Genomic DNA, 27,355 nt, shown 5'->3' on the forward strand with positions numbered 1-27,355 from the left:
ATATTAAACATCAAATAGCCATAGTTTAAAATCAGGGGTCAAAATTGGATGAAATTCCTACCGAACATTTGTTCTAACAAGCTACAAATTGTGCGTGCACGAATCAAAATCTGCTGAATGAAACATGATTATATGTTATAATAACTTCTGTATGGTTCTGTTGATCTTCCGAGATAATAATCCAAGTAGATTCGTATAAAATAAAGTGTTCATTTCTGTTGTCTTTCATAAATAGTGTATTTTGTTAAAAATAACCAAGAGAAGCATTATTCTAATAAATGTCATGGTGTCTAATCAATACATCTATAGTGGAATCAATTTTTAAAATATTTAGACTTAGATACATGTTTTACTAAATCTATGCGTGAGTATAAATGCAAATGTGCTAGTATAAAGACAAAATAATTGCCAGTACATTCGGGACGGTTAGGAAAAACAGGTCGTGACTGTAGTATTTCGAGCCCTGAAAATGTACTGAGATGTCATTAAAAAAAGCAACACTGATTTTAAATATTATTTCTGTTTTAGTTATTGCAGATACTGGAGTGGATGAGAACTCAAATTTACAATATTATTTTTTGTTTTAGTTACTACAGATACAGAAGACAATGCCTGGAGTATATAGCAATGCTCAGATTCTGCAGATCTGTGACGTCACCACGCTCTCTGGACGCAACATCGCAGCCAAGGCTGTGTGCCACAATTCTAAGGCTGCAAAACGATGAGCGATCCACACAAGAACCTAGTCATGTACACTTCTTTGACAGACAGCCGATCATCCAGACAGTGTGTGGTGTTGTGAGATGTGCAAGATATCCAGACAATCGTGGCATTCAGATATGATGAACCTGGCTTTTGGATAAAAGTTTCTAGTTCAATCAACTGGTAGTAAGGTGCAAGAAAACCGTGCTAGAAAAAATGTTTAGCACAGGTTCTTAGCTGGTAATATGCTAGTTTTGTTAATTGGTCTCTTTGTTTTAAAGGTAGACGACCATTGCTACCCATTGATTACATCATTCTGTAAGCAAGGAAGTAAATGACGTCACGTAATATGTAACACTGCACACATTCCTTGGTGTGATATATATCAGCTGAGAGGAGTGATGTCATGGTACAAGTATAAAATGGAATTAATTTTTTCAAAGTTATACTAAAATTATAAGACTTGGAACTAGAAAATATTATTTTGTAATTTTTCAGACAAGTCGAGAGTTTCTAGAGTCTCATGTCAGAAGAACCATCTACAAAATAACCTGTGCTAGAAACTATTAATTCATGCAGACAAATGTATGGTGTCCCATGGTCCTTTAACAGATGGATGAGCATCCAGAGATGTACTTTAACAGATGGATGAGCATCCAGAGATGTCCTTTAACAGATGGATGAGCATCCAGACATATCTATTCTTGTTAGATATACACAGCAACAGAATGAATGTTATCAGTTTACACTTACGCAGATTGCTTCATGCACGTCTTTGAAGCACTGATCTCCATATATAGAACTACTGAGGGAAAAAGAACATTTATTGCAACAGAAAGTTAAACTAAACTTAGGCAGACATGAGTGGAATATTGCTCAGGTGTTCCACATTCCATGTGGTTCGTGGTCTGCTTGTTCACACCTGCTTGTATAATAAGTAATTTTTATTTTCATGTGTAATAAAAGCTGGTATCTGTTACAATTTTCATGTTTTTAAAAAAAATGGTTTATGCTGTCAACACTGTAATAGATCATCTTTACAGTCTAGGAGCCAATTTCACAAAACATTTTAGTGTACATGTTTGGTTAGCTGTTTAACATCTGTAGTATGTTGATATATTTTGGTATTTTGGAATCTAAAATATTACGCCATTACAAAAGACAGATTATGGTATAGACAAAAGAAAGTAATTTATATGTAAATTTGTATTATTTGTACTTGAGATTATTTTCCATTCAAAGATTTGTTTACACCTGCAAAACTGGATTTACTCAGGAACCTAATTCACTAAACTCACGCAACTTTGCGTCTTACAGTCCAATGGCAGTGTGTTGCAAGATATGCAGGGACAATGCGGTGTTGTTTAAGAGAGATTTTGTGTCCTAACCAGGACCATACAACTGGTATTTACTGTCCTGCCTATGGGAAGAGTTCTTGCTGCTTTATGGGTAGGATTTGTCTCAGTTCAGGTGTCATTAAACACATTCCTATCACCAACAAGCAACCTTCAACCTATCCTGGAAAAAAATAATTCACTACAGAGAATGTGTCCATGGAAGCTTGTTTGAACCTTTTCTGTATACATGACTACATGATATATTGACACTATTGTTCTTACATAGCCAAGCATATAAATATTAGCCTAATGTGCAGCAATTAAACCAGAAAAACAATGTTCACCTTTCTACATCAAAACCCCCCAGCCCTTATTAGACAACTACTACCTAAAATATTACTTTTCAAAAAGGGAAGCAACTCTTGTGAAACTTGGGGTATACGGGTAACAAATTCGATGATGAATCAACCACTTGAGCTGATCACCTTTTTGACATTGCATAATGTAATAGTTGCACCAAAAATGTCCCATAACCATCATGTCAGTGCTCCTGATATCTAACGACGACACAGACTGCTATTGCCATCAGTCATCAAGATCTAAATTGCCGTAGGATGGGAGCATCACAGATGGCACTTTGCTGTCGCTGGTTAAAATTTTCTGCCATCTGTAAAGCTCCTCAACGCTGACAAACTGAATATACCTTCTGTATCTGTCAATATTTATCATTTGTGCTTTTAAAATAGGTCTACATAATCTGAATTTGAAAAAACTTTGCCTACTGCTGACTCGAAATTGCATCGATGGGCCATTTCACCCATGGCAATGTTTTTGAAATATTGCTGTAGGCAACAAATTCTTACGTTAAGAGCCCTACATCCAGTGTAAAGCCATCTGACAAGAAAAACACTCTTTACTGATGGAATCATTTATTGTGCAGAATAAGCTATGAACAAAGTGCACATTTTACTACTTACATTTCATATACACCAAGCCACAATTGAGAGTGAATTTCTATTAGAAGCGTTTAGCACACATGATTTCATTGATTAGACTATGTTGAAACTACAACAGTTATATGGTATATTAAAAATGGTTGACTAGTCATTAAAACCTGCGTACTTAGGGATGGACATTTTAATGTTCACTACACATTGTTAAAGCAAAAGCTTCTTTGTTAAGTCAAATACTATTTAATCAAGCCAGAAAAGAAAAATTCATTTATTTAAGGCTGCAATGAAAAAGTTCAACTGACAGCTAAAAATTATAGAAATATAAAACAGTCTATGTTACAAACTGGAAAATGTTTGTGCACTAGCGTTAAGCATTTTTAAATACAATAGTAAGATACCACAACCAGACTGAGCCATAACTGGCCACACTACATGCATATAAAAGTATCTTTTCCTTCAACACTATATACAATGGCAAGGAAACAAACACAAGTCTACACAAAATAAATTAAATTACACTGTTCATACATGTGAAATACAATTGATGGAAATAGTGAAATAATTAAATACCATATGATTGATAAATACAGGATAATGAAAGACTTGTTAAAATCCCAGTCAACATTGGTCATGGAAGCTGTCTGCTAACTTGCTTGCTAAGATGAAATCTCGAAAATACTGAACAAAACTCACCTTTTGTAGTAACTTTTTGAAAGATTATAGCTTCAGTTCCTTTTTTAAGGATGACAAAAAGAAAGAAAAAAAGTCGCTGGAGACCGAGTCCAATTTTGTTAACGGAAACATGTTTATATACTACTGTCTGCTGCACTAGCTCAGTCCAGTACACTGTTTTACTGAGTTGGCTGAAATTTCAAGAAAACATAAAGACAATGACATCTCAATTATTAGCTCTTTATGAATATGTCCACACAGACCCTACGTTGAACAAGGATCTCTCAAACATTAAGGGTTGTTCTAAAATTTATCACATGGAAGGGGAGAGAGGTATGCACAATTATTTTATTAAAGTCCTAGATCAATAAAACTTGGTTTAGAGTTGCAGCTATAAATGTGCATGATTGTGCATTTAAAAAAAAAAAATTACATTAAAATTGTTTTTATTAATTTTTTTTTTTTTTTCAATTATTTTTTAACATGCTATTGAGGTGAGATTCTATGCACGAGAAAAAAAAAGATTAAACAAAAACATTAAATTTTTGTTTAAAGTTTAATGTTATTCTTTTCCTTGATTGAACATCTAGGAATGCAACTGTCAGTGACGTCAAATAATTGTATTTAATTTCACACAATACATTGAATAAATAAAATTTTCTTTTGTGGGTTATGGATATACCAAAAAGTGCTCCCCTCCAGCCTCCCCATGTCATCAATTCTAAACCTGCCCCCAGTACCCACTCATCCTCACTTCACTCTTAAAGAGAGAAATAAGATAATGATCACAAAATATGTGAAAAAACAGTTACGAGAATTTGTTCAAGTTTATTTGTTGGGGAAAATACAGCACATATCAAGCAGTCACACTTCTTAATGAAAAAGCAATCGGTACACAAACACACCAACTTGATGCTCTTGCAAAATAATATATATGGTCTTAACTGTATCCGATAAATACCAGCTCTTATACGCATACATATTGATATCGTCCTAACTGTATCACATAAATACAGGCTCTTTTTTTTTTCCACACAGCATAACACACACAACTGTGAAGGCCAACACAAATAAGTAGTAAATTTATCACAACAAAATCTCTAATACACTTCTTCCTAGTTGTTTTTTTTCCCGTAACAACACTTCCCACCAACTCGAAAAGATGACCATTTAGTTCCATTTGAAGACACTTGCAGAAACATCCGCTCCGAAATGAAGTGCTGCATGGGAAAACCTAACGGAATGGAGAAGTGAATAGTTCTATGACCTTTGTTTCCAACAATACCGTCTTATATTATCATTCATCGTAGCAAATCTGAACACGTCTTCTAACATTAGCATTCACAATATGGTACTCCTAACAAATTAAATGTATGGAATTTCAACTGTAAATAAAGGCGTCCACTAAACATTTTTTAGAGACTTTATGAAATGCTAGGCAGGAAAATGCAATTGGATAGTTAAAAAACACATTTACTGATGGAAAGAAATAAAGGATCACGCCAACACTAACAGAAAAAGAGTGACTGCCACCAAAACCCTCATCCACAGTGTCAGACAGTTAACTCGGTTACTGACATTCAATCTTGCATTACTGACATTCAGTCCCATATTACATATTTGTAGTTTACACGGACATTACAAGCTAAGAGTGGCTGAAATTTGGTTGACAATACTAAGTGTTCCCTCATTTCTTTCTCTACAAATATTACAAAAGGTCTTATGTTCACCTCAAAAATTACCACGTGATAATGCTCCAGGTATAATACTCAAAACCAACAAGCAAACCCTTCATAATAAATGAGTAAACAAGCTCAAATTCTAGGCCTCTTTTGAAAGCATTATAACATGTAATTTCTTCAATGATTTTCTCACATAAGAAACTGTTATATTATTTCAATATATGAAAGATGTCATTGTGGTTTAGACAAAATTTAATATTAAATAGTCTTGGTGATAAACCTGATGCATAATTTCAAGCTGTCGTATACTAGGGGGAAAAATGTAATTTGCTTATCAAACACGTTTTGAAGAAAATGAATTGCTGATAAAAACAAATACATTTTTGCCACAACATCAAATATAAGCTTCAAGATAACTTTTAAAGTAAAAATCTCTCCTGCTTCAAGGTTTGCTACAAAATATGTTCATGCCCAAATTCCTTTTCAACTTAAAGTAGTGACAGACCCTAGTTTTTAAACACCAAGGCATATTTTACACTATGGAGCATTTATGATCACTGAAATCAAACATTACTCCTATTTTATTGTTTAGATTATCCATTTCCTTACAAAAGAAGTGTTTCTGGTCATCCTGGTGTTTCTAATACCACAAAATGCATATTTCATATTTTAAAAACCAATTGTGCGTTTGAGAAGTAACGGATATGGAGTCGCATTTTAGTCTATTTTTAAGGATATTTCAATGCCACAGACTCTCGTTTCACTCTATTGTATAAAATTTGTTACAGGTTTGTAAATTAACCAAACTTGGTATCCATTTTTACGGGTTAAAACTAGAGTCTAGGGGGAAAATATGCTTAGTGTTTAAAAACTAGGGTCTGTCCCTTTAAAATATTGAACATGTCTTGCAGGCTTTCAGAGACATTAGATATTCTATGCCTTTTACAGATGCCACCAATAAACTGAATTTGTACTGGGTTGCCGTGGCACAAAAACACATACCTTGAAAACTGTTGAATTCTTAGAAAAGCCTGACAAAACATTCCAACAAATCAAATAACATTTTTGTATCAAAAACAAAAGGCGTAACATCACCCTTTGGGTTTTTTTAGCAGTCTCTCCCTCTTTTTGTTTAAGTTAATGGTATATTATCAGAGGGTTCAATCTGGAATATACAACTGTCGGCTGATCATGGAATTATTTTCTGGATCATAGTAATTTAAACACATAACAACACTGAACTCATTAATGATCTGTATGTGTCCTAAGGAAAAAATTTCTATCCCATCCCAACAGTACCGATTTCGCGCTTGCAATGGACACTGTAACAATGTAACACAAGGTACATGACAAAGTTAAAACCAGACATTTCGTAAATCCGAGAAGAATGTTAGTAAATGAACACATTCTTGAAGCCTGCAATGTTACTGAATTGTCTTCTGAACCATGTTTTTTGAAGAAGCGATATGTAATACTCATGTTATCAAATTTTCTAAACACAGTACAGACTATTTAAGTTTAGCTTTTACAAAATAATAATTAAAAAAAAACATTTTAAAAACATCAAGTAAAATAAAAAGATATATAAATAATTCAAAACACCTTTATGGAACATTTTAAGTACATTTTAGAAACCATTTTCTCAATATCTATCACACCAGACATGTGGTCATTATATTAATAAAAATTACGAATAAATAATCAAAATGTTCCATGGTAAATAATTAAGTTTACCAATTAGTACACTCCTGGAAAAATTTAATATTTTACCTGAAATATCTTTCTAAAAAACTGATTGTTACTGTATTGAAAAAACTGCATTTAAAACACAAATTCAAATACTCAACAAATCCAGCAATATTTTGTATTAAATTAAGAGAAAAAAAATATATCAAGAGAATCATTTCTCCAACATGGAATCCACAAAACAAATCTTGACAGCGGTCTTCCTATTCAGCATCATTTCTCTGTACCGGTGATAAGCTCTATAAACGAACAGAAAGCTGTCAACCGCCACCGCTCTTCGAACAAGTCTAGTAACCACTTGGCAAGTCCATGTAACATAGCACTGCTGAATGTATATTTGGTAAGGTAAATATAGCACACAAAATGTTAGAGAAAAACATATTGCACGATGCCAAGAACAGTGACAGAGAAAAGCACGTCGACACGTCACAAAATGGTTTGCTAGGCCTCGTGTCATTACACAATGAGACGGAACTGTGAGATGAGAAATAAACTGTCACCAGGAATCACCACAGTATGCTGAACCTGAAAAAAGAAACGAATTATTATAATCTAGCCCTGCTACTCGATCATTAAAACCCCCAATTATTACTGCAGTCTGTATATTTTAAATGATACCTGGAATGATTCATCTGACAGCCATAAAAATTCTAATGCAGATGTGTGCACGCTCAAACAATTTTTATATATATATATATATATATATATATATATGTTTTGGAGGAGCATGATTCAACACCCCTATAAACTTTGCTCCCCACAATATACCTCCCCTGCATATATTCTTGCACATGTGCCTTTAATGATTGTTAAGACTTAATAGCTATGTAAATAGTAATGACCATAAAGACTTGATGGCTATGTAAATACTAATGACCACGAAGACTTGATAACTATAGAAACACCAATGAGTGTGAGATAGCTCTGGAAATACTTACTAATGACCGTCGGACTTGATCGCTATGGATTCTGGTTTGATCGGCCCGTTCTGTGACATGCCGCCACCTCCCCCCCGGATGCCAGACGAAGCGGCAGGGGAGCCGGGGTGCTGGCCTGGTCGGATTGTTTTAGCTGAAACAAAACACACGTTAAATATTTTACACACACTTTAACAGAATCAATGGGTTTAGTCATTAGTCTTGTCTGTAAATCCACTGTATAAACACTAGTCTGGTGGTTAGGAATTTAATCAAACTGTTATCAGTGCCCCAAATATACCAATAAGTTAATCATATTATTTATTTGTAAGTTAAAAAAAACTAAACATTTTCAAAAATAAGTAACATAATTTAATTACTTGGTGAAGTGAATTCAACACACTTAAAATCTCATTGTAAGTGGCTATGAAACTAACAAATCAACACAGCTGAGGTGTAACAAACCACAATGAAAGAAAGAAAGAAGTGTTTTATTTAACGACGCACTCAACACATTTTATTTACGGTTATATGGTGTCAGACATATGGTTCAGGACCACACAGATTTTGAGAGGAAACCCGCTGTCGCCACTACATGGGCTACTCTTCCGATAGGCAGCAAGGGATCTTTTATTTGCGCTTCCCACAGGCAGGATAGCACAAACCATGGCCTTTGTTGAACCAGTTATGGATCACTGGTCGGTGCAAGTGGTTTACACCTACCCATTGAGCCTTGCGGAGCACTCACTCAGGGTTTGGAGTCGGTATCTGGATTAAAAATCCCATGCCTCGACTGGGATCCGAACCCAGTACCTACCAGCCTGTAGACCGATGGCCTGCCACGACGCCACCGAGGCCGGTCAAACCACAATGAAATCATCTCCCAGTTTCTCTTTGACCCGAAGAATCTCGCTCAACAATGAGCTAAAATAACACATCAACACAGAAGATGTATAAAAAATACACAACAAAATCAGCTGACAGTTTGTTTTATGAATTGTGACCGTACACTGGTTCTGATGACATACTGTTAGGTGAACACAACACTGTGTAGTTGCCTAGCAACAAGATTTGTTTAGCTATCTGGGCAGCACAACACTGTAGTTGCCTAGCAACAAGATTTGTTTACCTATCTGGGCAGCATGTCCTCTGCGTGCCAAATTCCTCTGTCTGACGGCTTCCTTTATTCTGTCCACCTCGATCTGATATCTACAAAATAAATGTCATTATGTCAACCTTGGTTTTAATATCTATAAATAAAACAAAACATCAAATGAGTAATAAATTTACTATTATAATGTCAACACTTATCACGAACCTGAAAAAAACATTACATTATGTTCTTCAAAAATGTATCCAATGCAAACATGAAACCAAATGATCTTGACAAGAACAAATTACAATTAAATGCCAGAGGCAGAATTTTTAAAGAAATTAATCTGACTGACCAGGAATAATTTAATATCATTTTTATTTTCTTTGAGAAATGCTGTATTTATAGAAAAGAAATCTAATTCTCAGTATCTACAATTCAAATTCTACAGTAGACTGTATCTGAATGGAACTGAAGTCTGCATTAGGATAGTAAAAAACATTACCAATATTGGAAGAATTTGTTGTAACTAAATAATATTCATTATATATAATGCTAGTGTAGACAGATTTTGCAACCCCTGCAATTAAGAAAATGTCTTCGGCAAAACAAATGCCTGGGAAAAATATTAGAATATAGTCCACAGCAAAAAGGTGCCACAGAGAATTAAAAACTCCATGGCATTGCCAACTGCCGTGGTCGTTTTGTAGTCTATCTCGTCTGATCTCTAAACCAATACATTAACGACAATCAGTTAATAAACACACCAACACACACACACAATTTATACAACTTTAAAAAAAAAAAAAAAAAAAAAAAAAAATGTTATTGCTGAATGTCTAGTTAACTCTAGTTAACTCCAGTCAAGACGGATTAATAAGACTATATTTCAGCTATTTTTCACAACAGTTATTCGTAGTAACTAAATTTGCATTCTAAATATTATCATTGTTTAGGCAGTTAGTTTGCAAAAAAAAGAGAAAAAAGAGCACAAATCTGGTGAGTCCTACGGAAGAACTACAGAAAGAAGAATATGAAATTGGTAAAACATTAGCTATGTCATACCCCGAGTTAATCATGATAGCCAGTAACTACATACAAAGCCACAGCATAGCAAACTCCACCTAGATATAAAATCCAGTGCATTAGATAAAATGTTTTTCTGGGCTTCGTTTTAGGATAAGATCAAGGTGTTCTGCCACCTTGATTTCAAACTCCTATCATTATCCGACTCCCTTTGAAAGAATAAAACAACTAAGTACTGGCTATTCAGTAAATTCCCTCACCGTTTACAGACTTCTTGGTCGAGACTGAAGGAAAAACGAGGGATGAAGTAGAACAACAGAGCATTACTCTCAAATGCAAATGAATAAATGAATGAATTAATGTTTAACGACAACCCAACAAATGCTCATGGAAGTTCATTTGACAAAAGATGGTTGATAATGAAGACACCAAAAAACCCATTTAATAACCTACGTTCTCTGATTATCTTTATATTATTTTGTGTTATATATATATGAAAACAAAAGTGAAAGTTTGTGTTGTTTAATGGAACCACTAGAGCACAATGATTTATTCATCATTGGTTAGTTACATAAATTTGGCTCATCATTATCAGCAACAATTTAACACTGCAAACTATTTTTAAACAGTTTAATCCCTGATTATTCCCACTGCTTATACAGGACACATAAAATATGATGCTACTATTCCATTAAATCTGTTCCTACTTTGTTTGTCAACCTCTAAGTCTGGCTGGAACTTTAAATAACAGGCACTATTAAATTAAGAGTTAAACACATTAATTGAAACCAGGAAAATGTACAGGTAAACAGGAACTAATGGTTAAAAGCAAGGTTTCCACAATGCTACAAGGAGAGGCTGCATGCTACGAACTTCTTTCTTACAGGGAGATTAAGTTTAAAGGTGCAATCAGTTTAGTGGTACAGATGTTCAACAGGTGATACAGTCATTCCACTTGACGAACCCACTGGGGGATTTCCTATGATAGCATGTCCTCCATGACCTGTTTAAGGTTCTGGAATGTGCTGTTCTGTCCATGGAAAAGTGAATACAAACTTTCCTTGTTGATAATTGTTAGAAGTACGAATATCTTACGCCAAACACCTTATAGTCTCCAACTGAAGAACATACTCTGGTCATGTATTTCTGAGATGAACTAAAACACCTATTTTTACCGTAAATACCAGGATAAAAGCTATTAATATTGATTAAAAACACACATGCATAATCACATGTTCCTGCTTATAGGGGTTTGTCCAGTGCATAGTTTACCAAATTTTTTTTTTTTTTATCCCTCACTGAAACACGTTATTTACAAACAGCCAAATCTGCTCAAGTGGCCATCTGTCTGAACACGTCACCTACGAGACACAGACCTGCAGTACGTTCAGGAAAATGGGTGCTCATGACTGGTATCATCGCTCATGACTGGTATCATCCCTCATGACTGGTATCATCGTGTTCTATCGCATCGCACTCACTTTAAGTTAGGCGCAAAAGCAATCTATGCTTTCCCCCTGAACATGCCAATGTATTAAACACCTAACCATCTTTAGTTAACGGTCAATTGTCTTTAAACTTCCTTAGGCACTTGCTTAATGTCAGTTTCACTGTATAGTATATCAAGACTGAATTCTAAAACTCCAGGAAGAAAGAGTATACTGCCTAGAGAATGCAGGAATATAGCTAGGATTAAAAGTTGAGAATTACACCCACTAATAATACAATGATACTTAGCCATGCTACCTATTAGCAAGCAACCAGCACATGTAATTGGCTATTGCGTCATGAGCTCCAGCTACCTTTTATTCTCGCTTCATTATTTTTTTTACCAAGCTAGGATGTGTAACAAGTTTGGATCATCCCAGTACTGGCTCCCACCTGGAGTCTTTACAACCCAATGGGGAAAGTGTTAAATCCAACACACTGACGTTTATATTGATAACAACTATTAACCCCCAGTCCTGGACAGACAGTTCAGAAAGCCAAGGTGAGTGCCCAGGACAAATATGTGCTTGAACCATAGTTGAATATAAGCACGAAAATAAAGTTTAAAAATAAAATCATTACTTTGTGTGTCCTTACTTGACAAGCTGCCTATTAAACTTTGAAACACTGTAAACATTTCAGAATAATAAACCACAAATGTTTGAGAAAGTTACTAGCCCTCATAGAAGCCTTGGGTAGTGATTATGCATTATAGTAATAGTTGATAATTTCCACTAGACCAGACCAAAAGTTCACTAGCCGGGACTGAGGGCTTTGTTGAACCCTGAACACTCTCCCTGTATCTCACAGCCCCCTCCCTGGCCTCTACTACTGTCACGTGTATCAGCTAAATGTTACTATACAGTATTCTCACCAGATTATTTTGTGTGTGCTTACTCAATGTAGGGGTTTGTTCAGCATATACAATTTACCGTAGAATATCTAGCCTCGCATCTTGAAATTGTAACAAAGTCAGACTAATAAGACGCTGTTCCTCTTCCTATTTCTCACCATCTAGCGAATGCTCTACCACTGACGTACATCTCCCCCCTCAGCCCCCACCCCAAATCTGGACTAGAAAACTCTCGTACCTCTTCCTATCTCTCATGGCTCCCTCCTTGGCCTCTTTCAACGCAGTCTCGAGCGATTTCACCCGCTCCATGGTGGCACGGAGACGCTTCTCCAACTTGGGCAGCTCACAACGCAGATCAGCATTGTCACGAACAAGCTACAAAAACAAGACATGGTGTGAATATTTCTAATCCGAGACATGACAACCAGGACAACCAAAGTTGCGAGAGTTTTGTGAATTAGGCCCCTGCTGTATAACAATTCATTGGCAAATGTGAATTTTCAAAACAAAATGTGTATGACTGGTGAGACAACTCTGTTCAATAACCATAACAACCACTAAGATTTATAAGTTTTATTTATCAATACCATTAGTGCACACTAAAACATTAATCATCAGCTATTGGATATCAAACATTACCGTATTTGACCGGAAATAAGCCCATGTCTTTGAATAAGCCCACCTCCGTTTTGATAGCATTTAAGAAATTAGGCCCTCATTCGTAAATAAGCCCACCCCCAACTTCGTCACCTTATAAATAACATGAAATTGCAAGTTTGCTCAAAGTTCATTTAAAAGGTCATACCTCCTGCAGATAATTAAACACAAATGTAACACAATATTTTACCACCAGTGAGATTTAGCAGTCTAACAATAACAGTGTGTAACATTGTTTTCAATTTCATGCCTGCAGTATTTCTCTGAAGTATCCAAGCCAAGTATGAACTAAAAACCAGTGTCTATTTTTACCACCACACTGGGTCCGCAGTTAATGCTAATTAAGCAAATACCGTATTCTGATTGGCTAAGAACAATGACCTTAGATTGACAATTCTTTGCAGTGTAAGCTAGCTGCCCGTGTCAGAAATGTGTGTATAGGCTATTGAGTTTGTTGTTAATTGCTGTTGTTTTAAGTCTTCTCAGCATTAAATTTTGGATGTAAATAAACAGCACTGGTAAGTAATTGTAACATAGAAGGTGTGTTTCTGATAATTAGATACTAGTAAAAAAAAAAACAATTTAATTAATAAACAATTATTATTTATTAATAACAAATGGAACACTAATTAATAGATGTGCTACTGAACGTTTTTTGTTTTTTTCCTAGTTCATTTAAATATTGTTATTTATTTTAATTATTATTATTAAAAAAAATTTCAACAAAACTGGCCCCTTGTCTGGGAATAAGACCACCCCATGCCAAGCTCACAATGAGTTGTCTTGGCCCCCTGGGCTTATTTCCGGTCAAATACGGTATAGTCTTAGAGAGGAAGTCCGCTACATTTAACCATAAGTAGCAAGGGATATTTTATATGCACCATCCTACAGACAGGATAGCACATACCATGGCCGTTGATATACCAGCTGTGGTGCACTGGCTAGAATGAGAAATAGCCCAATAGGCCACAGACAGGGACCACCAAGATTTAACGAACCTGTTTGTGTACTTTCGTGAGTTGTTCGAGGTTGTTTTCGAGGAAGGAGATTTTCTGTTTCTGAGCCGCACTCCCGACTGAGTCCTCATCATTGTCATCATCCTTCTCCTTCACAGACTGAAACAGCAGAAAAATATATAATTTATTTAACATTAACATAAAATACAATGAAACCCCACAAAAGCAGACCCTTAGAAAACTGGAATTGCCTCAGATATGGACAATTTTCAAGGTCCCTTAAAAAGAACAATACAGAACAGTTTAAACTGGATCCAGATTATTATTAGCAATTTTTTAAATATGGTCATAAAATCTGTAGCAAAATTCAGATACCCCAGCACGAAAAATGCATCAGCTATTGGGTGTCAAACTATGGTATATGCAAAAGACAAGAAATAAAGTGATGCACATCATACAGTTGACACTGGTTTACTAAAAGTAATGGGAGATTGTTAAACGACTCGCCTTCTTGACTCTGTTCTGCAAGTCCTGGACAAACAGTTTCCGCAGGTTGTGTAGTGTCTGCAGCTCTTTAGCCTGGAAACAAAAACAACAATACCAGATCAGTATATCACACATACACTATCAAAAAATTATATGCAAACTGTCTTTTTTTGCCTCAGCAACACTACCAACTATCATCAAGATTTCTAAACATTGTCGAAACATGCAAATGTCATGATTCAACAGAAATCTCAATACAAACCACTTGCCTGAAAAAATGCATGATATATAATGTTATGATCTATAGGTTTCTTGCAATCAGAATACTCCACTAGGTAATAAAGGTTTGTAACAAACAGAAGAAAACTTTGGATAGTTTTTCTTTTCTTTTTTTGCATGAATACTGAAACATATCTCTTACTCAGTGCATTCGCCCGCCCCCCCCCCCCCCCCCCCCCCCACATCTATGGACTGGTCAGAACATTCCAACAGCCAATCAAATGGCTATAATTTTCCACTGTGTCTAGAGTATCAACTTCCAGACACCCAACTACCTTTTTTCCCTTGTGATGTTAAGACCAGTCCATGTGTATGTAAATGGCAGCCTATGATGATAGGCCAGGTTAACATAAGAAAAGACAAGATATTTTAAGTTTCTCGTGAAACCTATAACACCTACCACAGTTTCTTCGAGTCCTTTGAGGTCCTGTGCGGCCTGCTGTCTGCGGTCGATCTGGAGCGACAACTCGGCCAGTTTCGAGGTCTTCTCGGTCTCCTCCGACTTCAGCTTGTCGTAGTCTGCCTGCAGCTTCTCCAGCGCCAGAGACAGTTTCTGGTTCGTTCTGAAGTTACAAACATAGAAAGGTTAACTTCTTTTATTTTAACTTTGGCAAATCAGTAATGATTTTTGTGATCGTAAAACAAATATAATTTTGTAATATGTTTTTTATATCCTGTTTGATTAAACTACAATTTACAACACTCACTATTTAGACAAATGCTCCGTTAAAAAAAAACAAATCTATAATATTCACTCTCTAGATTGTCAATATGTTTAAATAACACTCCATCTGAACTAGAAATTAATTTAGAACTCACTCTGAATATATGACGCCCAGTCTGTCTAAGTACTCACTCTTTGAGATTGTCTATGACGCCCTGTTTGGCTAACTATTCACTCTTTGAGGTTATCTATGACGCCCTGTTTGGCTAACTATTCACTCTTTGAGATTGTCTATGACGCCCTGTTTGGCTAACTATTCACTCTTTGAGGTTGTCTATGACGCCCTGTTTGACTAACTACTCACTCTTAGAGATCGTTTATGATGCCCTGTTTGGCTAACTATTCACTCTTTGAGGTTGTCAATGACACCCTGATCGACTAATCACTCTTTGAGGTTGTCAATGACACCCTGATCGACTAATCACTCTTCGAGGTTCTTAATGACACCCTGATCGACTAATCACTCTTTGAGGTTGTCAATGACACCCTGATCGACTAATCACTCTTCGAGGTTATTAATGACACCCTGATCGACTACTCACTCTTTGAGGTTATCAGTGACACTAATTACTCACTCTTTGAGGTTATCAATGACATCCCGATTTAACTATTCACTCTTTGAGGTTGTCGATGACACCCTGATTTAACTACTCACTCTTTGAGGCTGTCAATGATCAATTACTCACTCTTTGAGGTTGTCAATGATTAACTACTCACTTTTTGAGGTTGTCAATGACGCCCTGATATAACTACTCACTCTTTGAGGTTGTCAATGATTAACTACTCACTCTTTGAGGTTGTCGATAATGCCCTGATTTAACTACTCACTCTGAGGTTGTCAATGATTAACTACTCACTCTTTGAGGTTGTCGATAATGCCCTGATTTAACTACTCACTCTTTGAGGTTGTCAATAATGCCCTGATTTAACTACTCACTCTGAGGTTGTCAATGATTAACTACTCACTCTTTGAGGTTGTCGATAATGCCCTGATTTAACTACTCACTCTTTGAGGTTGTCAATGATTAACTACTCACTCTTTGAGGTTGTCAATGATTAACTACTCACTCTTTGAGGTTGTCAATGATTAACTACTCACTCTTTGAGGTTGTTGATAATGCCCTGATTTAACTACTCACTCTGAGGTTGTCAATGATTAAATACTCACTCTTTGAGGTTGTCGATGACGCCCTGTTTGGACGCAATCTCTTCGCGGAGGGCACTCAGCTGCTTCTGGTGCTGCTCGCGGTGCATCTCCATTTGTGACTCGAGCGTCTGCTTCATCTCCACCTCCGACTGCAGCTTGTCCGACTCCTCCTTCTGCTGTGACAGAACCGTCGCGTGCATTTGTTCTAAACAAACGAAACACATGTCATCAAAACACTTACACACAGTTATGTTCTAAACACACAAAACACATGTCATCAAAACACTCACACACACAGTTATGTTCTAAACACACTAAACACACTATCATCAAAACCCTTATACACAGAGTTATGTTCTAAACAAACGTCATCAAAACACTCACACACCCAGTTATGTTCTAAACACACGTCATCAAAACACTCACACACACAGTTATGTACTAAACACACGTCATCAAAACACTTATACACACAGTTATGTTCTAAACACACAAAAGATAGAACACCATCAAGATGTCTTCAATACACCTAGTTGTGTTATTATTCTGAACACTTAAAACATAGAATATCATGAAAACAACACCCTCCATATACAAGTTACGTGCGTTTGTTCTAAGCATACAGACCAACACAACAATATCTTCAATACAAACACAGTAATAGTTATGTGCATTTTGTTCTAAAAACACAAAATGAAAGAGCTACAGATCTCTGTAATTGTCACTACATGTTCAATAGTCATGGTGTGGTAAGCATGTGCTCTAAATACACAAAACATTTTTACTTTAATTCAGGCCATAGAAAGAATATTACAAATGAATGCAGTTGGGGAACAGGGTCAGAGACATGTTCCCCTGCAAAATATTTTTTGGACAACTAAAATGCAATTTCCAAGCACCTGAAGAACAAATTAACTATGTTTTGGAGGACAATAAAAAATATTTTTTTGATCTCAAATGCAATTTTCTAGCACTTAAAAAGAACAAATTAACTATGTTTTGGATGACAATTATGAAAACCTTGTTAATCTGTGTACCTTGTACTCTGAGTTTGGCCACCTCTTCATTGAGGTAGTCAACACTTTCCTCCAGCTTCCTCTTCTTCGAGTCTATGTCATGTATCGTCTCCGTCAGGGTCGAAATCTTAGCTTCGTGCTGTAAAATAACCAGTCACATGGTCAATAGACATTGTAGGTTCACATTGTACACATTAGATGTTAAAGTACCAAATACGTGACTAAAATATATGTGAACTAAGGACCACTTTGCTAGACTACCATATAGTAAACTAATGTTCACAACAGATGGCTAGGTATGTGATATGAAGCCATAGTGATGGTTTCATGATGACCTAATTTCAATGTATGTGGATGTAGTCATATTATTTCTAAACATGGGGCCTAATTCACTAAATTCTCACAACTTTGCGATCTCGCAGTGCAATGCTAAAAGACTTGCAAAGAGGATGCTTTGTTGTCTGGCAAAGCCTAAGAGAGTTTTGTGAATTAGGCCCCAGGTCCACTCATTTAGTATAAAACATCTTATGAACAAACATACTGTGATATATATATATACATGGTAGACATTGTGATGGTTTGCTCATGATATATAACATTGTATAATCTAAACAAACATTTTTTAATGGTAATGAAGGAAAAATTTTAAACTTTTCAAGAAAATATTTATTGGTCATTCATAAACATGAGACAATTTGAATAATTATGGTGTGTCCAAATGGGTTATAAATTTTACAGTTGATTTTACACCATTTTATTTGGTGCATAAGAACTTTTTCCCCCCGTGGTATACATATAACATATCAGAGATAGTGACATTTTGCCGATAGTAAAGAAGCATAACGAACCTGCTGTATGGTAAGCTTGCAGTCGGACAGTTCCTTCTCGGCCTGTCCCAACTTCTTGGATGTGTCCTCCTGGTTGGTCTCAATAGAATGTAGGCGAGTGACGAGTGTCTTCACCTCCGACTTCATCTTGCTGATGTACAGACGAGCCAGCGTGAAGTCCTCCTCTATCTTCTCACTGCCGCCCAGACTCGGCTGAACCAAACACAAACAAATATTAGTGCAACAACACCTCAGTTCATTTCAAACTACTAACACATGGGACCCATTTTACGAAGCCAGTTTTCTTAATGTAGATTTTCAAGTATTGTCAAAGTATGTAGTTGGATCTTTTAAATGCATTTACCGGATGACAGTTTTGATGTCACCGAGATACTTCAATGACCTAATCACTAAAACACATAGAAACAAGAACTAAGTTTAATACATTGGCTGTGGGTACATTTGACTAGGCTGTTTTCTCTCTGATCACCGTTTCATTATCACCTAGATCCTTCAATGTTCTAACTACTAACCCACTTTGAAACAATAACTAACTATGTTTAATACATTGGCTGTGTGTACATTCAACTGGGAGGTGATTCCTCTGATCACCGTTTCATTATCACCTAGATCCTTCAATGTTCTAACTACTAACCCACATTGAAACAATAACTAACAGTGTTTAATATATTGGCTGTGTGACCTTGGACTCATCAGTGTTTCCTCTGATCAACATTTCGATATCACATAAATCCTTCTGTGTTCTAACCACTAACCCACATAGAAATTGTAAACAACTGTGTTTAACATATTGCCTGAGTGTACCTTGGACTCAGCGGTGTTGCCTCCGATGACAGTTCCGATATCACCGAGATCTTTCAACAGACTGATCATCATCTCCATGACACGTTTCTTCTGGTGTGCTGATGAATCACGAAGTGCATCCAGATCAGCCTGCACAGAATTCAACGAACTCTGGAAAACAAATTAACGACAGGTTTAATGATTGGCCAGAATTCAACTGACAAATGTAAAACAAACTGACATAGGTTTATGACTGGCTGCTAACAATCTACCAATTTTTAACTGAATTCTTCGAACAGCATATCACCGATTAACAATAGCGTTCTACCGTAACAGTGGCAACTGCCATAGCTGCGATATGTATTGCCACAGGTCAGGAGCTTTTCCAATGATAATGTTTTGACAATGACCAACAACCTACCAGTTTCTGACTCAGTTCGTCGGTGAGCATGTCGATGTCCTTGTTCTTGTTCTCTACCTCCTGCGACTTCTGGTCGTAGTTCATGGCAAGCTCCTCCAGGGCCTGCAGAACCTCCTTCACCTCATCCTTGGCAGACTCATTGTCGCCCTGGATACGAGCCATCTCTGCAGTCAGATTGTCGTACTCCCGTCGACTCTGAACGATGAGCTCCTCCTGCTCCAACATCTGTTCCTTCAGCTTCTCGATCAGCTGAGCCTGGCTGTTGATCTCCTCGTCCTGAGAAAAAGAAAAGGAAAATATTATCTTGATTGTAAATGTGACAGTACATTGTAATTGATACTAATCGAATGAGAACTTTTGATTTTATCCACTCCTCCTGCTTAACATCTGTTCCTTCAGTTTCTTATCAGCTAAGTTTGGCTATTGATTTTCTCACCCGATTTCAACATTACCCCTTCCAAAGTGGAAAGAAAGTATTGTTTGACTCATCAGACCTAACTCAGGCCTAATTCCTGTTATATATAAGAGACTTAAACCCTGAACTACACTCAGATAAACTCGGTTTATAATGAAAATGTCAAATTTGAACGAGCAATCATGATTGAACCTTCACCGAGAAATCCCTAGGCTACACTAACTCTCAACAGTGGCCCTCAGTCAAGTACTGTACCACTGAGCTATATCAGCAGTGACCTTCCGTCAAGTACTGTACCACTGAGCTATATCTCACCCCCCTAACTATCAACAGTGACCTTCCGTCAAGTACGGTACCACTGAGCTATATCTCGCCCCCCTAACTATCAACAGTGACCTTCCGTCAAGTACGGTACCACTGAGCTATATCTCGCCCCCCTAACTATCAACAGTGACCTTCCGTCAAGTACGGTACCACTGAGCTATATCTCACCCCCTAACTATCAACAGTGACCTTCCGTCAAGTACTGTACCACTGAGCTATATCTCATCCCCTATCAACAGTGACCTTCCGTCAAGTACTGTACCACTGACCTATATCTCACCCCCTAACTATCAACAGTGACCTTCCGTTGAGTACTGTACCACTGAACTACATCTGACACCTAACTCTGAAGATAACGAGTTTTTACCTTGTCGTCGAGTTGCTGGTAGATCTTCATTTTCTCCGACTCCCACTGAGTGCGCTCGTTCTCGGTGATGGTGCTTCCTGTCAAACTGCCGCTCAGACTGCCCAGCATGTTGGCGATGTTAGCTGGTCCAGTCCCGGGGGTTTCGGCTTCAACACTGACGGCAGCGGCAGCTGCCTTCAACTCAAATTGCTCATCAACAGGAACTTCCTTGCCTAAACAAGCAGACATAATCATAGAAGTCACTGAAATCACTGGGAATACATCAGGAAATCGAATAAACCAGATAATCATGCAAAAACATTAATTAATGAACTGGGTAAATGAACAAAACATGAATAAATGGCTAAATGAAATAAATGAAGCTCAAAACCGATCAACGTACCACTTCTCCACATGCACAGTTCAGCTTGAAGTTTCTCAATGATCGTCTTCAGTTTAGCGTTCCTTTCCTTCTCTCTCTCATAGCGTCTCTTCCATTCGTCCGCCGTCAGTTCTTCATTCACAGTAACAACATTCTTGATGGTCTTTGCTCTGTACACAAATGTTTATTACATTAACAATATCTCTGTGGATGTTTGTCAAAGCTCAGTTTTGTTTAAACCAGCAGAAATGTTGAAGAGTGAAAAACATTCACTAATGATTTAACATAGAAGGAAGGAAGGAAATATTTTATATAACGACGCACTCAACACATTTCATTTATGGTTATATGACGTCAGACATATAGTTAAGGACCACACAGATATTGAGATAGGAAACCTGCTGTCACCAATTCACGGGGTACGCTTTTCAATTAGCAACAAGGGATCTTTTATATGAGCCATCTCACAGACAGGGTAGTATATGCCTTTGATACACCAGTCGTGGTGCACCGGCTGGAATGAAAAATAGCCCAATGGGCTCACCGACGGGGATCGATCCTAAAACAACCGTGCATCAAGCAAGCACTTTACCACTGGGCTACGCCCCACCCCGATTTAACATACAATGAATGGATTGAATTTCCTAGAACTCACAACCGTCATTATACAAACTATTTAACATCTTGAAGCCCAATCAAAATATATTCAATTTTGTTTCTCTATTTCTAATTTTATTTACAGCTATTTATTCATTAAAGATATGACTAAATGTTATTATAATTATTAAATTATATCACATAAATCAACTTTTCCCCAAAAACAAATTGAACAATGTTTCAAATGCTAGATGAAGCACTTACAATTAATGTTATCTGACAAACATCTGATTGGACAGTCAGCTAATTTTTAGGGATTAACTTTATTTTAGATCACTTAGAAATACTATAAATGATAAAATATTAGCGATCTTAAAATTTACCGATATCCAAATAAGTGGCATAAAACTTTAGTGAAATAGTCATATCACAAACTCAAAAAAGAAAGAAAGAATAAGCTTAAGTTTTAGGGTGCTCTGAAATAGTGTTTTTGATCAATTTTGATGTTTTGCGGCTTACAGACAACTTAAATTTAGTAGCAATAGCATGTAACCATTGTCGTGTGTTCATTTAAAACAATCACTGACAAAACAATTGCACACAATTTTTTTCGGAACAGTCTGTTTTTCGTCTCTTTAATTTTAGCATCATGAAATATTAACACCTTGTATGACCTCGGTAAATTAGCTAATATTTTATACTGGCTAACATTTCCTGATTTACTGTATTCTACAAATCAGAGCAGATCTTTATGTCTAACAAAGTCTGAATGAAAACCTCACCTCTGTCCGAAGAGTAGAGTTGACTTTGTTTCCGATTCATTGTAGGAGGCTGGCGAACAACAGATGACCATGGTGGTGCGGGCGTTTCCTCCCAGACTCTCCTGCAGGATTCGTGTCAGCTTACTGTCTCGATATGGTACATGAGATTTCTAAAACACAAAAACATCTTATATCACAGCAGGTCACATCAGTCAACTTCTTACGGTCATGTCAAAGATGTCCGCTTTGCAAATCATGTTTATATGATTATCAAATTACAACTCTACTTATTAAAAATTGTCATATCTGGTATGCAGGGAACATTTTGTTTGATTAGCAATATTTTTAGTAAATTGAAAATTGTTTAGCAACAACTGTTTATTGTTTTAAAAATTGTGTAGCGATCTCTGAAATTTGTGTAGTGACTTGTGACGCGATATACTAAAAAAACGTTCCCTAGTATGGGGCTGTCCATAAAGTATGTACACAATGAGGGGTTAGGGCAAGTTGGATGTTTTGAAGAAACTACATAGATAATTGTGAGAACTTACATTTCCATCTGCCAAAGCTGATATAACATTTCCTAGAGCAGACAGAGATTTGTTGATGTTCTTCGCCTCATCTAGTACTGCTCCTTCTGCACCCGTTTTGCTAACCTATAAATATAAAAGTACAATTTATATATTTTACATCTCTTATTTTGTTAATCGAAAGCGAAAAAAACACATGATAAGAGTTCTGAGAAAGAATATCATTCCAATCTTTATAATGCGTGCAATACTGCATGTAAAAACTAAAGCTGAAAAAGAATGCAATACTGATCTCAAATAGATCTAATTACATGTCCTTTATTGTGAGAAATGACACAAGAAATAGATAAACTTTAAAAATCTTACTTTTTCACTACCCGCCAAGTCGACTAGATAAAGTTTTCCATGAAGTTTTTTCTCTGTTTCTACATTTTCCTGTTTTACATGGATAAGGAATACACTGTGGCTTCTAGAGCTGTGTTCATTCATATCTAGGAAAAACAACAAACAAATCCCATTGTTAAGTGAATATACACCTCATTCGTACATCTAGTCTACTTTAAAAAAAAATGTATATAAAAACATACACACTAACATTTCACTGGTAATTCTTTGTGTTAACTAATTCACACATAAACAACAATTAAAACTTAGTCTCCACAACGTTATTGTAATTACACTTATACATCATTTGTAAAAATGAATTTTATAAGTACATCTGACCAATAAAATAAACAGAAATTTTAATTTAAATCTGCATATAGACTGTTATGCAAAACTATGTGATGCAAATTCCGATTCATTTTGTCAGCACTAATAAAGAAAAAACCTTAACAAGGAACCAACTTACTTGTCACAGCAACATGTCGGTTAGCTTTTCCGTCTTCTATTGTGTCCATCACTTCCTCTGGGCTGGACACAAACCTTTCTGTGCAGCCCTAAAATTGAGAATTAAACAGTGACCTGAACAAAAAAGAACATAACACCGCCACCCGCCTTGCTCCAAAAAAAAATATGTTCAGGGCATTCATTTTTAATTAAAAGAAACAAATTAATTGAAATAAAAATAAATGTAATTATGTACTTGCTTTAATAAATGAATGGCAAAGTATTTAACAAAGATATTTTATCAATGAATAATAAAATTTCTAAGAGTTTTATAAGGAAGGAAGGGAATGGTTTATTTAACTTCACACTCAACAAGAGTTTTATAAAGGCAATTTTAGAATTATTGAAAAAGGCTTGTTTAATCTCTTGACAGCATGGCACTCATTAAGGCAAGATGGTGCAATACTAATGACATATGATTCCGCACCATACTAAAACAAAGTAGGAAAAACACTAATACTATAATCAGAAAGCTAATATATTAGACACAGGTTAACATGTAAAAATATGTGAGTTGCTACAAATGGCAAGTTCAAATTTATATCTGCTTATGTTCTGTCCTTGGCTACCCGGGATGGACATGCCTCAAACCTTATGGTATAGGTTACAAAAGTCAAAGTCAAAGTCTGCTTACGTTGCAGAAAAATATCTTAAAGCAAATATACTGGTATATATATATTCTAACTGAAAGATGTGTCTTTTTATTTTATTACATATTGTTATAGTTCTATCACATACAACTACTTTGTAAGGAAATCTCTCTGAGATCTTACCTTCACATAGGGAGTCTTATTTTTATCTTCATGGACAGCCAGGTTTGTTTTTGTGACTGAAAAGGAAAAAAACCCAGCACTGATATTAAAGTCTCATTCGTCATATGACCTCTTTTACAATAAGCTGCTTACGAAAGCCTCAAACAGTTGATCTCACACTGATTTTAACAGAAAAACATCATGTCATGACCAAAAATTATTCCAAGAATTATTGAAGTATTACCATAATTCAACATGAGGACATAATAATACAAAATTAAATTAATTTATTTGACAATTACATATACAACATTGTAGTGGATGAAATACCATAAAAGGTATCAGAATCCAATTTTTTAAATTAAGCAATCAAGATGCATATGCATCATTCAATTGTGTTTTGTATAATTTTATCCAAAACTAAAAGCTGATGGTTTAAAATACACTTTGATAGCAACAAATATAATTGTTTTTCCCTCCTGTCCATACTAAAAAATAATTCAAAGAACAGACTACAATACTTACAGACAATGTAAAAAGCTACTTACTGTCTAGGAGATCTCGTATTTTGTCCATGTAGATCTCAAAGTAGGACACCTGAAAAGTAATAAATATTTGTTTATATATGTTGAATTCTTTAAATTTTGCAAATTGTACTTCATGGAATAAGGTATATTACTGTTATGCTACAACATATCTCTAGGCAATTCTTGTTATTAAACAAAAATAATTAATCTATAATGTTACTTGCACATAAGTTACAATAGTTGATAAAATTTGCTGACTGCCAAAAATAATTTGTTACATTTTTAATTATCTTTCAATCCAACGTCAGTGCATGAAAAATTTGACTATGACATAGTTGGCCAACACAGTAATGAAAAACACTTTGCTGTAACCAAACAATACTTAAACCATAACGAAAAGTGTAAAAGTAGGTGATCACTAAAACCATCTTTTGTATAATAAAACCCCCCCAAAAAATAACAACTAACAAACACCATATTTAATGAGGAAAACATATGAAAAGTTAGAGAGGTAAGTTAAGCATTTTAACAAAAAACCAACCTTAATATGGAACTCCAGATTTTCATCCATACCATAGATATAGTTGAATATATCAGCAATGATTCTTGGGATAATACCGGACAAGTTGCTGTCACCCATAACACCCTGAGGAAGAAAAGAAATAAAAAATTACTAAGGACAACTGACGACTAACAATTAATCATGTAGAACATAGCTCTGAAAACACTGTAAACACCGAATACATACATCTCCTGCAAAAACAACAATCAAAAGCCAACAGAACCCACATATTGGGATTCTAGAAATCTAATCATATGTTCGGTTATATAAGTATCCAGTAAGTTGTCTCACATGTTATGATAACATGATAAATGCTGGTAAATTATCAGTGCATCAAATCAATGAAAAATGTCACAGAACAGGCAGCTACCCCAGTCCACTACTGCTTGATTCAACACATATGGTAAATTATCCTAAGCTTACCTCCATGGTGTGCGTCTTCCCACTAGCAGTTTGACCATATGCAAATATTGTTCCATTGTAGCCACCAAGTACATCTGAAACAAAATGTCACATAATAATATTTGTAATAGTCTACACATATTATGTATGTTCTATGCTGATAATAAAAAAATAAAAAAATAAAAAAATTGAATTGGTTCTAATTCTTTGGTGGGTTTTTTTTAATAACTTTAATTAAATAATAAAAAAAAATTTAAATAACAATACACAAATCAATAAATAAGTTTTTGTGCCTTGTCATGCATAACGAAGATATTTTTAAAATACTCCACCCCACCCCAAAAGATAATGTAAAACAAACATTATTCAAAGAATTACTGTACATCTATTACACAGAAGTAATGCAAAAGTTAGCAGTCAAAACTACGGTTTAATGTCAGCAGAATCTTCTTCAAAAATATTGAAGATCAGTATTATCAAACCCATTCACCAACTGTTTATAGGCAAAGTAGTTATGCATGATTTGTGTTTGTCTGGTTTGATTGTAATCTGAACTCGAGTCTGATGACCAACCATCTGTACAGTTGACCAGTTACCAGTTGTGACTGATGACGACTGTTTTGTGTTTATATTTATTGAATTTATTGAAAAGTCTCATATTATTGTGTGGATAAAAAATACTACAGACATTATTATTATTCATCTGCATTTTCATAACATTCTAATTATAAATTTGCTGTTCACAACAAAACTTTCATGATCCATATTAACAGCAATTAATTTAAAGAAAAAAAACCCATCTGGCCTTAAGCTACAAGTAAATGCACAAAATAACTTCTGGGCTGTAAAAGCAGTAAATTTTTATTGCAAGGACTGTGTGGTAAAGCCTACATCATAAAATACCAGACAACAAGCTTCACAAATATGGAAACATCTCCCTTAATTTAATGCAATTATATGTGAAACTTAAAACAAAACAAAAAACCCCACAAATTAAAGACGACAAATGCAATCAATTATTTCTTCAGAATGCCAACAGCCAGCCATAAATAAAACATGTATTAGCTGTCAATGGTTCAAACT

The 27,355-nt window shown here is 35.7% G+C and overlaps 2 protein-coding genes across 6 annotated transcripts in view; one reads left to right on the forward strand and one right to left on the reverse strand.

Moving 5' to 3' along the window:
- LOC121381941 (mediator of RNA polymerase II transcription subunit 24-like) overlaps nt 1-4,117 on the forward strand; it is a 37,691-nt gene extending 33,574 nt beyond the window's left edge. For all 4 annotated transcript variants that reach the window (XM_041511365.1, XM_041511368.1, XM_041511367.1 and 1 more), the window contains exon 23: nt 588-4,117. In XM_041511365.1, the coding sequence (XP_041367299.1) occupies nt 588-725 (138 nt within the window). In that variant the 3' untranslated portion in view covers nt 726-4,117. The remainder of the gene's footprint in view (nt 1-587) is intronic.
- A 2,474-nt stretch (nt 4,118-6,591) lies between these two features.
- The window catches only part of LOC121380948 (kinesin heavy chain-like), a 31,447-nt gene continuing 10,683 nt past the window's right edge, over nt 6,592-27,355 (reverse strand). The window contains exons 3-24 of one of the 2 annotated variants that reach the window (XM_041509991.1): nt 26,294-26,367; nt 25,850-25,954; nt 25,330-25,378; nt 24,803-24,858; nt 23,992-24,079; nt 23,508-23,632; nt 23,163-23,267; nt 22,633-22,781; nt 21,275-21,423; nt 20,893-21,104; nt 19,787-20,062; nt 19,387-19,536; nt 18,583-18,774; nt 17,756-17,873; nt 16,740-16,923; nt 15,248-15,410; nt 14,590-14,661; nt 14,125-14,241; nt 12,708-12,844; nt 9,139-9,218; nt 8,031-8,163; nt 6,592-7,617 (exon numbers count right to left, since the gene is read on the reverse strand). In XM_041509991.1, coding sequence (XP_041365925.1) covers nt 7,617; nt 8,031-8,163; nt 9,139-9,218; nt 12,708-12,844; nt 14,125-14,241; nt 14,590-14,661; nt 15,248-15,410; nt 16,740-16,923; nt 17,756-17,873; nt 18,583-18,774; nt 19,387-19,536; nt 19,787-20,062; nt 20,893-21,104; nt 21,275-21,423; nt 22,633-22,781; nt 23,163-23,267; nt 23,508-23,632; nt 23,992-24,079; nt 24,803-24,858; nt 25,330-25,378; nt 25,850-25,954; nt 26,294-26,367 — 2,735 coding nt within the window. In that variant the 3' untranslated portion in view covers nt 6,592-7,616. Of the gene's footprint in view, nt 7,618-8,030; nt 8,164-9,138; nt 9,219-10,369; nt 10,413-12,707; nt 12,845-14,124; nt 14,242-14,589; nt 14,662-15,247; nt 15,411-16,739; nt 16,924-17,755; nt 17,874-18,582; nt 18,775-19,386; nt 19,537-19,786; nt 20,063-20,892; nt 21,105-21,274; nt 21,424-22,632; nt 22,782-23,162; nt 23,268-23,507; nt 23,633-23,991; nt 24,080-24,802; nt 24,859-25,329; nt 25,379-25,849; nt 25,955-26,293; nt 26,368-27,355 lie in introns of those variants that run through there. The other variant, XM_041509993.1, reaches the window with a different exon arrangement.

Source organism: Gigantopelta aegis, chromosome 9, assembly GCF_016097555.1.
Source record: "Gigantopelta aegis isolate Gae_Host chromosome 9, Gae_host_genome, whole genome shotgun sequence".
NCBI classification, from domain to species: domain Eukaryota; kingdom Metazoa; phylum Mollusca; class Gastropoda; order Neomphalida; family Peltospiridae; genus Gigantopelta; species Gigantopelta aegis.